Source organism: Rhinopithecus roxellana, chromosome 4, assembly GCF_007565055.1.
Source record: "Rhinopithecus roxellana isolate Shanxi Qingling chromosome 4, ASM756505v1, whole genome shotgun sequence".
Lineage (NCBI taxonomy): Eukaryota > Metazoa > Chordata > Mammalia > Primates > Cercopithecidae > Rhinopithecus > Rhinopithecus roxellana.
The window spans coordinates 164,123,773-164,138,195 of record NC_044552.1 but is presented as its reverse complement, the minus strand read 5'-3'; the positions used below and the strand labels follow the sequence as shown (position 1 = coordinate 164,138,195).

The window sequence follows — 14,423 nt, the reverse complement described above, 5'->3', positions numbered from 1 at the left end:
CTTTTACCTTGTAGCGTAGAGGAGATGGTGGAAGGTGACAGAAGAAAGGCACATATTGAAGAGAGTGTGGAGAGTTTGTGGGTTAAGAGATGAAGAGGTAGGAGGCTGGCATGGCGGCTCATGCCGGTAATCCCGGTGCTTTGGGAGGCAGAGTCCAGCGGATAGCTTGAGACCAGGAGTTGGAGAACAGTCTGGGCAACATAGTGAGATCCTATCTCTTAAAAAAAAAAAAAAAAAATAGTGGAGCTTGGTGGCGCACGACCAAAGCCCCAGCTACTCTGGAGCCTAAGGCGGTAGGACTACTTGAGTCCGGGAGTTCGAGGTTACAGTGAGCTATTAGCATGCCACTGCACTCCAGCCTGAGTGACAGAGCCAGCGGCTGTCTCTGAAAAGAAGAAGATAGAGAAAGACAGTTGGAGGAACTGAGGTTGTTTTCCATAGGAAAGAAAAGGTATGGGGGTGGGAGACGATGAAGTGAGGAGCTAACTTCAAGAAATCTCATCCGGAAGTTCGTGGAGTGCCCTTACACTTACTGGGAAATGTCTTCAGTTTCCTGCACTTGGAGGATTGCTGTCTCTTCCTGGAGGAGAGGATTTAGATTTAGTCTCCTGGGGAACAAACGATGAACTCAAAGGCTAAACGCCTAGCGGAAACACATTTCTACTCAATACAAAGAATTCAAAAGGAGCTGCACGCACTGTCTCAGGCGGTGGTGAGCCTGTTTCAAACGGAGGCAGGCTGACTTCCTGAGGAACCAGCCCCTAGGGGCTTGACGCCCTGATCCCGGGTCGCTGGCCGGGGGCGGAGACGGGGACAGCGAACTGAGTGTGCGAGCGCCAGGGGTTCCAGCTGCACGTCCCAGGCTCTCCGGGGCGCTGCAGGGCGGGACAAGGAGAGCTGCGGGGAGAACGCCTGTGGCTGGGTCCGGAGGTGCGGGTGTGGCGCGGGACAAGCGGGCAGCATGCTCAGGGCAGTCGGGAGCCTACTGCGCCTCGGCCGCGGGCTAACAGTCCGCTGCGGCCCCGGGGGGTCTCTCGAGGCCACGCGGCTGCCCGCACAGGCTCTTCCAACCCGGGGTCTCCCCAGCTACTCCAGCGGCGGGGCCCCCAGCAATTCTGGGCCCCAAGGTCACGGTGAGCCAAGGCTCGGACGGGGAGGTCCTGGGAGCGGGGAGGTTGCGGGAGGGCAGCGAGGGGCCGGCCCGGGAGTCGGATTGAGGGCGCGCTGATCCTCCGTGCCAGTCAGTCAGTTCCCTCGTCCATCTGGGTTGCTTTCGCTGCAGGGGAGATTCACCGAGTTCCCGCGCAGCGCCGGCCTTCGCAGTTCGACAAGAAAATCCTGCTGTGGACCGGACGTTTCAAATCGATGGAGGAGATCCCGCCTTGGATCCCGTAAGTGTGGCGAGCGCCGCGCGAAAGGGAGTCGGTCCCCGGCCGCAAGGGTGCGGGGTCACCCACCTTCCGACTGCGGCCACCTAGAAGCGAAAGCGGCCGCAGTGCCAACACTTAGCAATAACATCCACCACACACGGAGTTTACCTACACACACCCCGCCTCCAGTGCGGTGTGTCAAGAGTCAACTAAGCTTTCAGGGAGATTGCAGAAGGTGGGTGAAAACGGAGAGGCTCAGGGGACACTTCCAGCATCGCCCAGATTGCCGGTCCCCAGCAAGCCCCGAACGGGGAGGCAGTGGGGCTCTTGTACCAAACAGGCCACGGTCCTCGCGAGCATCCGGATGGCTGCAGGGACGCCAGGCGGCAATCCAGGCTTTGGCCGGGGGCGCCCCCCTACCCCACCCAAGGAAGGGTTTCCCTGATCTTGGCTTGCGGGGCGGCGGGGCGGGGCAGGGTCTCTGGAAAAAAAGCCGCATCCATGCGGCCTCGTCTTCTGGGGCAGGAGGCGCCTGGCGGACGCGTTTCTGCAGCCCTCTAGGCTCCGGGTTTACTCAGGGTGGGACGCGCGGGAGTGTCAGCACCATGGGCCTCTTCAGCATGCTAAACCCACCAAGACAGAAGATAAAACCCAAGCTAATAACTCCCCCTCTAGAGTAATGTAACCTGTAAAATAAATGCTAATAATAAGTAAATGTAACCTGTAAAAAAATCTTTCCAAAGCTTCTGTTTCTGCCAAGCCCAAAAACCTTTGCAGCATTTTTACAAGGGATTGGGTAAAAAAGAGAGGGACAGAAACTAAGAATAAAATCAATCTACTACTTTTTAAGTCTACCTTTAAAAAAAAATACTAAAGCCATAACGTGAAAGAAGGGTTTTAGAGATTCTGTGTATTTGTACAATGTAATGAATGCCTATTAAAATGGATAATGGAAACTGGGCCTATATTTCTGTTTTTCACATGGTGCCTGCAATGTTATTGTTTATAAACAATTGCAGTTTACCAGTTAGCAAAACATCTCAGATAGATGGGGGTGGGGTGGGAGAACATGGCGGGAAATGTACATTCAATAATGAATTCTGAAGCATTTTCGTTCTTTTATTGGAGCAAGTCACTAAATGAGAAATGAACATGGAATTTGAAATAACATTGCATTTGAATCCGTTTTCAGTATTTGTTAAACTACAGAGGCACTTTCTAAGATTACATTTCCTCGAGATCTATACACTCCAAACTACAGACTTAGCTGAAAGCAAAACTTAGCCTCACAAAAGTCTTTATCATCATAAGCTCTGTTTATCAAATTGTAATTGATGCCTGAAAATTGAATACATTAAATGCCAAACAAAAGTAAAAAATAATTAAAATAAATAAGCCACTACCCTCAATTGGTTTGAATTTTTATTTCTAGTGGCCTAACCAAGTAATCAAGGGTGTAAAGAACCAACATTATTGTATATTGTTTGTCGAGAAAACCTATGCCCAGTATTGTATTTAACATAGCTGTATGTGTGAACAGACTCATTTTACAGAAATAATTTAATTTCCCCAAGATCATAGTCAAAAGATGTATTATAAGCAGGAACACTTCACTAAGAACAAGATGCCTATAAAAAGCATTGCAGTTTTGCATTGGAAACAAAAAGTATTTGAGTATTTTTCATTTTATTATTTTTCTATAATTTTTTAAGCATTACTATTTAAGAGAGAGATTCCTATTAAACTAAGTGTCACACTTACAATGTGAACAGCTTTTACCTTTTAATGGACATATAATGAACAAGTGACCTATAATTTTTGTATCATACACTAATTATGTTTAATAATAACTGTACTTTGTCTTATTTTTCTCAGTGCTAAACTAATTTGTTATAATAGATTAAAGCCAAATGACTGGGTAAAAAAGATCAGAGCTTCTAGGTTCCATCTGGAACAAAAGTTAGCAGCAAATATAATCTAATAATTTCTCCATACTCACTAATTGGACCTGTTTGCAACTAACATCTTAAAACTTACATCATTCTGCCTAAAATCTAAAGAAAGTAGGCTACATAGGAGTTTTCTACAGTCTTTCAACCAGTGGAAAAGTTAAAAAGTTTTCTATTTTTAAAAGAAAATGCAACTTCGTCTTTCTGGATTTTTTTTTTCAATGTAACTACACTCTATTTAAACTTCACATAGATAGGAAAGACTGCCAATGAATATATTCTTATGAATGAAATTCTTTATGCATATTTATAAACTGCTACTTCATATTATTGAAAATTGTTAAAGTTTCTTTCAACGTAAAAGTCCCACAGGCATGATGGCTTTTGTATCACTACTTTGTAAGTAGCATTATTAAAATCTTGGACAACATGCATAAAACTATGAATGAATAAGAATATCTAAAATTTAAGTATATCAAATTTCAGAATAATAATAACATGAAAATGAAGGTCTCTTTTATCTTTTTCTTTGGCAAATTATTGTGATTTTGATCACTTTTTAAAAAAAATTATTGCAAAAGCCATGAAGGAAATATTTTTCTAACAGACATTCTCACGAACTGGATAATAGTGTCTTTTTGGGGTAGCATGTGAAGGGACAAGAGACTGGGAGGCCAGTGAAAAAAACAAAGTGATAAAAATGAGTTTAAAAAAAAAAACTGTTCAAATGGAAAACAAAGCCTACTTAACAAAGAGGCTAAATATGCTTTAACTCTTCCTTTATCCAACTTAGTGAATAAAAACAATGGAGAGCAAGTTAGCATCTTTAGTAGTTATATTTTACGGAATTAGAAACTAATATTCTATACAGTGGTTTCATAATGGTTAACATTAGTTTAAGATCTAAATAAATACTTGTTAATTTGAAATTGGTAAAAATAACCAGCGAGCATTTCAATGTCTTCCCTGAATGCAGTTTGCATTCAGGGAATTTTTTGGAATGTTTACAAGGCAAATTATCTATCATGCCTGTCAGAAAAACATATTACTTTTACATGTTTAACAAAATCACATCTTCGTTTAGGCCAGAAATGATAGTCACTGCAAGAAACAAAGCTCGAGTGAAAGCTTGTTACATAATGATTGGCCTCACAATTATCGCCTGCTTTGCTGTGATAGTGTCAGCCAAAAGGGTGAGTACCTCCTTGAAAGGGCAAGTCAGTTAAAAGGGTGAGTACCTCCAAAAGGGTGAGTACCTCTTTTTAAGTACCTCCTTAAAAGAGTATCTCACCAAAACGGTGAGTACCTCCTTAGACCAAAGGGGAAATTTTAAGAAATGTCATGGACATTGTTCTCGATTCAGGATTACTGCTGTCTTTTAATATAAGAACAATTTTGTCCTTGAGACTTGAAGTCATATATATATAAAATACTGGAGACAAATTCGTTCATGGAAATTTGAGTCAACAAATCAACACTATATGGCTGGGAAGGACAAATGCTTGTTTCAACTTAAAAACAAAAACAAGACAATTTACACCCTGTTTAAAATCTGCAGAAGACGGAGAACTTTGTCATTGAAAGTTATCCAGACTAGGTCATTCATTAAATCAGGAACTCAATTAGCTGTTGCACAGACATATGAACTAGTTAGAAATGCAAAGGTTGGAAGTGATTGCCAAGGTCATCTAGTTTGTCTGGATCCTGTATGTCAGCCCTTTCCTTGCCATTCCCAATGTATGGTTCCTGTTTAATACCTCTAGAGAGAAATTAAGAGCTGACTACCCTCTAATTTTGTTTTCTGCCTCCCCAAATCCTTCCATCTACTGGTCACTTTTTACCACAAAGAGCAGCCCCACAAGTGTTTTGACATTTCTAACACATCCTTAAGAGTATTTGCTTCTTCAGTTTTAAGCACTCTAACAACTTCCTTCTACCTTGGAGCTGTTCTCAACACACTCCATTTTAACAGTGCCCCTCCTCATCGTGGTACCTGCAACTGAAGCCATTAGACCTGGATTATAACATTTTTGATTATGAACACTGCGTTTCAATAGTGCATACATATCATTCGTAATAGTTTGCTTGGCTCCATAAACCTCACTCTCTGGGCTTATTTAGCTATTTACTATTCTGCCCAATTCTGTGATTCTGTCCTTTACTCCTCAGGTGCCCAAGTATATCTGAGCCCACTAACTTCACGCAGGAATTAGGACTTACAAGCCTACTGATATTATATAAATGTCTTTTCGTTCCTATTAGCCGGGAAAAAAAATCTATGCTATGAAATTGTTCTCACCAAATGAGAAATTTTTTAATGTTTACACAACACTCAAACATGTAAATAAATAACTTTGATAATATTTTGTTTTTAACCTAACCTTAAATAAATGACTGCCTGCCAAATTGATGATTCTCTAGTTTCTAGGAATATTTTGATGATTAGTGTATTGCCTCAGCTACATCAAAAAGATAAACATTAATTAGACAATTTGTGTACTTAGAATCACCCTCTAATAATTCATTTATAATGGCACTTTAATGTTTTTTAATGGTAATCACAAGTTTCCAAATGAGACATTAAGACCAATTACACTTAATATATACTTTATGAGCAAGTTGGCATATTAGAGATCTACTGATGTCATCATTTTATTTTCGATACATATGATTTGAATTGAAGGAAAGATTTTTTCATTTCCTATTAAAATTCCATATTTCAAATATAATTCTATTATAAATCAATAGCCAGGGTTTTTCTCTGTGTGAATCTGACACAAAAAGTAGCAACTGAGAATATATTGAGTTTTGTGTATAGCATTAGTTATTGCTGTTTCCTCTTCTCCAAAAGTGTGACAGCAAACACTGATTTTCAATCATTAATACACTAAATACTTCTGAGCACCTGAGACATGCCAGGCACTCTGCATTTTATTATTAGAATATCATGGAATTAAAATACAGGTATTTTGTAGTAGGGAAAATGGAGAGTGATCAAGTAAACACAAACTAAAAAGATCTGAGGAATTCTTAGTGCAATGAAGGAAAGGAACAGGATGATAAAATAGTAACACTCTAGGAGATGCCATTTTTGATGCAGTGGTCAGGCCAGTCCTCTCTGAAGAGGAGGAGAATAAGCTAGCCATGAGAAGACCGGGGGAAGGAAAGAACAGCGTGTGCAAAGCTTAGAGATGAGAAAGGGTCTGGTGTGTTAAGAAACAAAAGGAGCTAGTGTGGATGGAGTATAATGAGCAAAGAGAAGATGGTGTGAAACAGGGAGAGTCCAGATACTATCAGGCCTGTGGGTCACTGCAAATAGTTCAGGGCTTTTAAAATACATTGGGGAATCCACTGAAGAGTTTTAAGCAAGATAGTGACAAGATTTAAAAGTTTTCACTCTCCTCTTTATTCAAAACCCAGTGAAAAGAAAGATCAGAAATAAGGACCCTACTTAAAATAGCAACAAACAAACAAAAAAACTAAGGCATGTAAGAATGAAATTAAAAATCATGCAATATCTATATAAAGGCAACTTTTAAACACTACCAATGGTCACAAGAGAAGGTATAACCCAAGAAATTTTTATTTGGAATAGGAAGACTTGACATTTTAAAGAGAGCAAACTTCTCTAAGTCTGTAAAGTTGACATGACTGCAATAAAAATAGCAATAGGATTTGTTTTGGTAGACAAACTGAGCCTAAAATTCATATACAAAAATAAGCAAAATATACAAGAAATACTAAAAATAATAGTTCTAAGGGAGGACTAGCTCTAAAATATATAAAACAAAACAACAACAATAATTAAAACTGCAGTACTGACATACACATAGGCAACTTAATAGAACTGAATTCAAATCACATAAATAACCCACTACATAAGGATTTAATATATGAAATAGTGACTCTGTATATGAGTGGAGAAAGATAAATTAGTCGAGAAATGATATTGGGACATTCCAATTATACTTTCTACATAAAATAAATTGCAGTTGGATATAAGATTTTCACATTAAATGCGAAGCCTTAAAATCACCAAAAGAATATATGAGAGAGTTCTTTAGAGTAGTTGGGCAGACATTTCTAAATATAGAACAAAACTGAGAAGCTATACAAAAGAAAAGATAGGTAAATTTAATCATATAAATGTATTTCAAATTCTGCTTGGTAAAAAAGTGCCATAAATAAAGTAAAAACACAAATGACAAACTGGGAGAAATACAAAATAGATCACAAACTAAGAGCTAATTTTCTTAAATTATAGAGAGCTCCACTAAATAAAACAGCAACAACCTTTTATTTTTAAAAAAATGGGTAAAAGATACAAAAAGGCCAAGTTTGCAGAAAAGAAAGTGCATATGCCTCTGAAACACAGGGAAAGAAGTCTAGCCGTCCGACCATTCCATGCTTTCTGTCTCCTCGGACCTTACACTTCCACAGTCCTCCCCATTGATGACCTTTCCTTCCATCTCACTGAGAGAATTGTAGCAGCCCAAGGAGCAGTTTCCAGTCTTATGACACATAATCCTGTATATTTTGCTTTTCTGCCCATTATAAATGATCCTTGCTCCAATCTAGAAGCTCTTATTACTTGTGCTGTGGATCCCATTCCATTTTGCCTTTTCAAGGATTTCATTCCAGGAATTCTCAGGTTTCTTTGCTCATCATTAATTTCTTCTCTACTGTATCATTTTTTATCAAAACATAGAAATGTTTCTATTTCCCTCTTCAAAACCAAAAACAAAACTTCTTTTGGTATAGCTGCATTTCTCTGTGGCAAACCTTTTCAGTAGACCTGTCTATATACACTATCTCTGATTTCCTGTCTCATTCCGTTTGATCAGGCTCGTGCCTCAAACCCTCCACCAAACTGCTGTTTTCAAGGTCACCAATGATACACTCATCTTCATTGACCTATCAGCATTTGACACAGTTGGTCTGTCCACCTCTTTTTTCTTTAATTTACATAAATTGTGTTTTGCTTGTGTTGTTTTTTCTTTTCCTTTTTTTTTGGGGGGGGGGGCGGGATGTGGAGGAGGACAGGGTCTCACTCTCACCCAGGCTGGAGTGCAGTGGCACGATCTTGGCTCCCTGCATCCTCTGCCTGCCGGGCTCAAGGGATTCTGCAGGCTCAGTCTCCTAAGCAGCTGGGACCACAAGTATGAATGACCACGCCTGGCTAATTTTTTTGTATTTTTTGTAGAAATTAGTTTTTGCCGTGTTACCCAGGCTGGCCTCAAACTCCTAAGCTCAAAGCGATCCTCCTGCCTTGGCCTCTCAAAGTCCTGGGATTACAGGCATGAACCACTGTATGCATCCAATAAATTGTACTTTGTTTGTGAATGACACAAAACCATTTTCCCTAAAATTGTATTAATATGTATGACATGTAATATACCATATTATATATTAACATATTTTCATGTAATAACAATATAATTGAAATGCTTTATTATTGTCTACAATTTTGCAATTTTATATTTGTTATAATATTGTAATTGAAAATATGCCACATGTTGTTGGTACACAGATCCAGTAAAAGAAATGCCTCTTTAGCTGTGATTACTAAATGGTGGTGCTAATACTTAATTTTATCCACCAACTACGCCAAAGCTTTTGTTGAAATGTGCCCAGTAATTTCTTACCCTCCCTGATGTTCTTCAGCTATTTTATTCTTGCAAAATAATTGAAAGATACAGTAATTTTGAATTTTGTACCAAATGGATTCAAAACCGCATAAATTGTTTAGAGACTTTGTTTAAGCTTACAAAATTATCCATGTAAGTATTTAAAGATGTCATGTCATTTTCTGGCCAAAAAAGAAACCATTCTTATTTGTTAATATCTATTCTAACAGTATTGAAATGAATGAAAACAGGCATACCTCAGAGATATTGTAGGTTCAGTTCCAGACAACCACAATAAAGTGAATATTACAATAAAGTGAGATATGCCAATTTTTTGGTTTCCCAATGCATATAAAAGTTATGTTTACAGTACACAATGAGTTGTAATCTTCTTGCTGGTGGAAGGTCTTGCTTTGATGTTGATGGCTGCTGACAGATCAGGATGGTGGTTGCTGAAGTTTGGGGTGGCTGTGGCAATTTCTTAAAATAAGATGACAATGAAGTTTGCCGTATCAGTTGACTCTTTCTTTCATGAAAGATTTCCATGTAGCATGCAATGCTGTTTAACAGCATTTCCTCACAGTAGAACTTCTTTCAGAATTGGAGTCAGTTCTCTCAAACCCTGCCACTACTTTATTAACTAAGTTTATGTAATATTCTAAATCCTTTGCTCTCATTTCACCAATGCTCACAGCATCTTCCCCAGCAGTAGTTTCCATCTCAAGAAACCACTTTCTTTGCTCATTTGTAAGAAGCAACTCATCTTGTGAAAGTTTTATCATGAGATTATAGCACTTCAATTTTGTCTTCAGGCTCCACTATTAATTCCAGTTCTATTGCTATTTCTATCACATATGCAGTTACTTCCTCATACTTCCTCCACTGAAGCCTTGAACCCCTCAAAGTTATCTCTGAGGATTGGAATCAGCTTTGTCTGAACTCCTATTAATGCTGACCTCCTCCTATGATTCACAAATATTCATAATCATAATGGCATCTAGAATGGTGACTCCTTTCCAGAAGGTTTTCAATTTACTTTGCTCGGATCCATCAGAGGAATCACTATCTATGGTAACTATAGCCTTACAAAATGTGTTTCTTAAATAACAAGACTTGAAAGTTGAAATGACACCTTTTTCCATGGGCTGAAGAATGGATGTTGTGTTAGCAGTCATGAAAACACATTAACCTCCTTGTAAATATCCATAAGTGCTTTTGAGTGACCAGGTGCATTGTCACTGAGAAGTAATATTTTGAAAGGAACCTTTTTTTTCTGAGAAGTAAGTCTCAACAGTGAGCTTAAAGTATTCAGAAAGCTATGTAAGCAGATATGCTGTCACCCAGGCTTCATTGTTCCATTCATGGCACAGGCAAAGTAGATTTACCATAATTCTTAAGAGTCCTAGGATTTTCAGAATGGTAATGAGTATTGGCTTCCAGTCGTCAGCTGCCAATAGCTCCTAACAAGAGAGTCAGCCTGTCTTTGAAGCTTTAAAGCCAGACATTGACTTCTCTCTATCTCTGAAAGTTCTAGATGGCATTTTCTTTCAATATGAGGCTATGTTGTCTTCATTGAAAAACTGTTTTTTAGCATAGCCTTCATCAACGATGTTAGCTATAATAGATCTTCTAGATGACTTGCTGTAGCTTCTCTATCAGCACTTGCTGCTCCACCATGCACTTTTATATTATGAAGAGAGCTTCTTTCCTTCAGCCTCATGAACCAACCTCTGCTAGCTTCCAATTTGTCTTCTGCTGCTTTCTCACCTCTCTCAGCCTTCACAGAACTGAAGACAGTTAGGACCTTGCTCTGTATTAGGCTTTGGCTTAAAGGAATGCTGTGGCTGGTTTGATCTTCTTTCCAGACCACTAAAAATTATATCAGTAATAAGGCTGTTTTGCTTTATTTAGGTGTTCACTGGAGTAGTACTTTTAATTTTCTTCAATAACTTTTCCTTTGCATTCACAACGTGGTCAACTGTTTGGCACATGACGCCAAGCTTTTGACTTATCTTGGTTTTCAACATGCCTTTTTTCACTAAGCTTAATCATTTCTAGTTTTTTAAAGTGAGAGATGTACAACCCTTCCTTTTACTTGAACATGTAGAGGCCATTATAGGGCTATTAATTGGCCTAATTTCAATATTGTTGCATCTCAAGGAATAAGGAGGCCCAAGGAGAGGTAGAGAAATGGGAGACTGGCCGGTGGGTGAAGTGATGAGAATACATACAACGTTTATCAATTAAGTTTGCTCTTTTATACGGGCACAACTTGTGGCATCCTAAAACAAGTACAGTAGTACTAACAGCAATCACTGATTACACATGACCATAACAGATGTCATGAAAATGAAAAAGTTTGAAATATTGCAAAATTTAGCAAAATGTGAGAGACACGAAGTGAGCACATGCTGTTAGAAAAATGGAGCCTATAGATTTGTTCCATGCAAGGTTGCCACAAACCTTCAATTTAAATAAAAAGAAGAAAGAAAGAAAGGCACAATAAAGCAAAGCACAACAAAGTGAGATGTGCCTTTATATTTTTCTGTATTATAGAACGGTCACAGGTTCCTCAAGATATCTCTAACTTCTGACATAGGGATTCTCTATTTCTCAACTCTTCTATTAAATGTTAGCAGTTTTTCTTTTTAAGAAAAGATGAAATGTGTTCCTATTGCTTTCTTGACCTCAGTGGACATTGTAGTTCTTATCCTACTTTGAAGACTGTTTATTTAGACTCAATATGACACTATGTTTGGATGCTTGGGTGCTGATAAATCTCATTTCATTTTGGAGAGGCAGTTGACAATTCTGCTGATTAGCAAATATTTTCTTCTGCCGAATCAGTATCTTCCTTCCCTTGGATTCTGCTCAATCTGAGTTCAGTCTACTGGAGCTGCTGAAAATACGTCTAGGTTGAGAATATCAGGATTATAAAGGAATTTGGTCCACCTACCCCTCTGCAGGAATTCTGACACACAGTAGCCAGTCTCCCCATTCTTCAACCAAGAAAAGAATATTTTTGGCACATAGGGAAATAGCTGGTTATAAATGGATATATGAAAAACACTGGAATAGGCCAATGTGGCATTTTTCACTTACCCTTTGTTGGAAAATGCATACTAGCCATTGTCCTTCCATAAAAATCCTCAGAAGCTCTGAAGTGAGAGCATTGGGAATGAAAATCATTCATCTTTTATGAAACATTTTCTTCACTTGGTTTCCGTGGTACCACACTCACGTAGGTTGTCTGTTGGCCACGTCTTCCAAGTTTACTGTGCCAGTTTCTCCTATTCTCCTGGACTTCACAACAGTGGAATCGCCCCATGGATCAGTCTTTAGTCTTTCCATTCTCTATCTATACCCACTCCCTTGATGATCTTACCAAGTCTTCTGGATTTAAATACCTTCTACATTCCAAGAACTCTCAAATTTGTATTTCAGCTAACATCTTCCTTCCACACTTCAAATTCATATAGTCAGTTGCTTATCTAACATTTCCCTTTGGAGGTCTAATGGACCTCTCAAACTTAGTGTGTCAAGAGTTGAACTCTAGATCTTCCCCCAGACAACCCTGAGCCACTGTTTTCTGTACTGTCTTCCTCCTCTCAGTTGATGTCAACTCTATCTTTCTAGCTGCTCATGGATAAGTCATCAGCAACCCCACTGGCTCCACTTTCAAAATATAGCCAAATTGGAGCACTCCTCAGTATCTCTCCTGACATACCAATATACATCTATTGCCTGGTTCATTGTAATATCTTCAAAATGGTCCCACCACTGTCCCTCTTGCCCATCTCCAGTTCATTTTTCATTTTTAATAACAATGCATGTACCTTAAAGAAATTGTGGCAGATAGAGATGGAGAAAAGGTTAGCAAGTTCAGATAAGTTTGGGGAAGTAAAAAGAATGGAACTTTGTGGTGAATTCACTGTGGAAGCAGAAAAGAAAATGGAATAAAGAAGTGAAAAGGCCTGGGTTTTTTGACTTGAGCAAGTAGGTGGATGATACTGCCATTTATTGAGATGTGTATGGCTAGGGAAAGACTGGTAGGCAGGGGGAACAAAATATATCAACTCTCTATTTTGGCTATATCAAGCGTGAGATGCATACTAGGTATCCATCAATATATATTAAATTTTTATTTATTTCCCTAAGGACTTTGTATGTCTTTCAGTTTGAGGACTTATAGCTTTCCTCATTTCTGAAAAAGTCTATGCTATCATAACTTTGAATATGGCCTCTTTACCCATTCAGTCTATTCTCTCTTCTCATTATTAACATATGTTAGAACTTCTAATTCTATTCTCTCCTGTGTATTTCTATCTGAAATACAAATTTTTCCAGTTTCCAGAGAGTAACAGTTATATATATAATATATAAAACTATATAAATATATAATATATAAATATATATAGTTTTATATAATATATATTTTATATATATTTATATTATATAAAACTTATAATTTATATAATATAAAAATTTGTATTATATAAAAATTATAAATATATAATATATAAATATATATAGTTTTATATATTATATATATAACTATATATATTTCTTCCCCCCCCAACAGGCTGTAGAACGACATGAATCCTTAACAAGTTGGAACTTGGCAAAGAAAGCTAAGTGGCGTGAAGAAGCTGCACTGGCTGCACAGGCTAAAGCTAAATGATATTATAAATTAACAAAGTGTTCACCTGAATACCATCCCTGTCATCAGCAACAGTAGAAAATGGGAAAAAATTGAATATTTACCAAAATATCTGCCATGGTTTTATTTTGGTAACAAGAAGCACAACGTCTTTTTTATTTTTACTTTTTAGTAAACTTTTACTGAAGTATACGATGCATTCAAAAAGTGGACAAAAGTGTATACAGTCTGATAGATATTTATGTCGTGAACACCTGTGTAACAACTGCCAAGGTGAAGATGTAGAATATCGGCAACACCTCAGAGCTTCATTCCTGCCTTTTCTCAGCCATTACGTCCCAAACATAGCAGTTTTTCTGACTTCCATCACCTTTGATTCATTTTGCCTGTTTTTGAACTTTATATAAATGGATTTATACATTATGCACTTGTTTGTGTGGATTCTTTACTTGACATTAGTTATAAGGTTAACCCACAAATTGTGTGTACCATTAGTTCATCCATTGTTACTGCTGTATTCTGTTGATAAACATACCACAATTTATTTTGCTATTTGGCACAGTTTCTGGCCACTACATACAATGCTAAAATGAACACATTGTGTATGTCATTAAAATTAGGTTGAACTAATCTTTAAGGGCTCATTAAAATCAAAACTAATTTTCAACTAAAATTTCACTGTAAAATACGGCCTTACTTTTTTATTAAAACTGATAACCTCTGCACTTTAATTGGCATGTTTAAATCATTAGTAATTACTGTGATTACTGATATAACTGAGTTTGATCTATCTTGCTATTTGTTCCATCTTCATTTG

At 38.1% G+C, this 14,423-nt stretch overlaps 1 protein-coding gene across 1 annotated transcript; it reads left to right on the top strand.

Annotated features, from left to right (window-relative positions):
- The first annotated feature begins 745 nt into the window (after window positions 1-745).
- On the top strand, window positions 746-14,029 carry FAM162B (family with sequence similarity 162 member B). Its single transcript, XM_010373240.2, has 4 exons — window positions 746-1,133; window positions 1,283-1,391; window positions 4,404-4,512; window positions 13,529-14,029. The coding sequence occupies exons 1-4, from the start codon at window positions 962-964 to the stop codon at window positions 13,625-13,627; spliced, it is 489 nt and encodes a 162-aa protein (XP_010371542.1). The 5' UTR covers window positions 746-961; the 3' UTR covers window positions 13,628-14,029.
- The last annotated feature ends 394 nt before the right edge of the window (window positions 14,030-14,423 follow it).

What these genes read in the sequence shown, in the direction of transcription:
- FAM162B (XM_010373240.2), top strand. Translation starts at nt 962, where the DNA reads ATGCTCAGGGCAGTCGGGAGCCTACTGCGCCTCGGCCGCGGGCTAACA. An exon ending in TTCTGGGCCCCAAGGTCACG is followed by an intron (nt 1,134 to 1,282) that starts GTGAGCCAAGGC and finishes CTTTCGCTGCAG; the next exon opens with GGGAGATTCACCGAGTTCCC. An exon ending in GAGATCCCGCCTTGGATCCC is followed by an intron (nt 1,392 to 4,403) that starts GTAAGTGTGGCG and finishes ATCTTCGTTTAG; the next exon opens with GCCAGAAATGATAGTCACTG.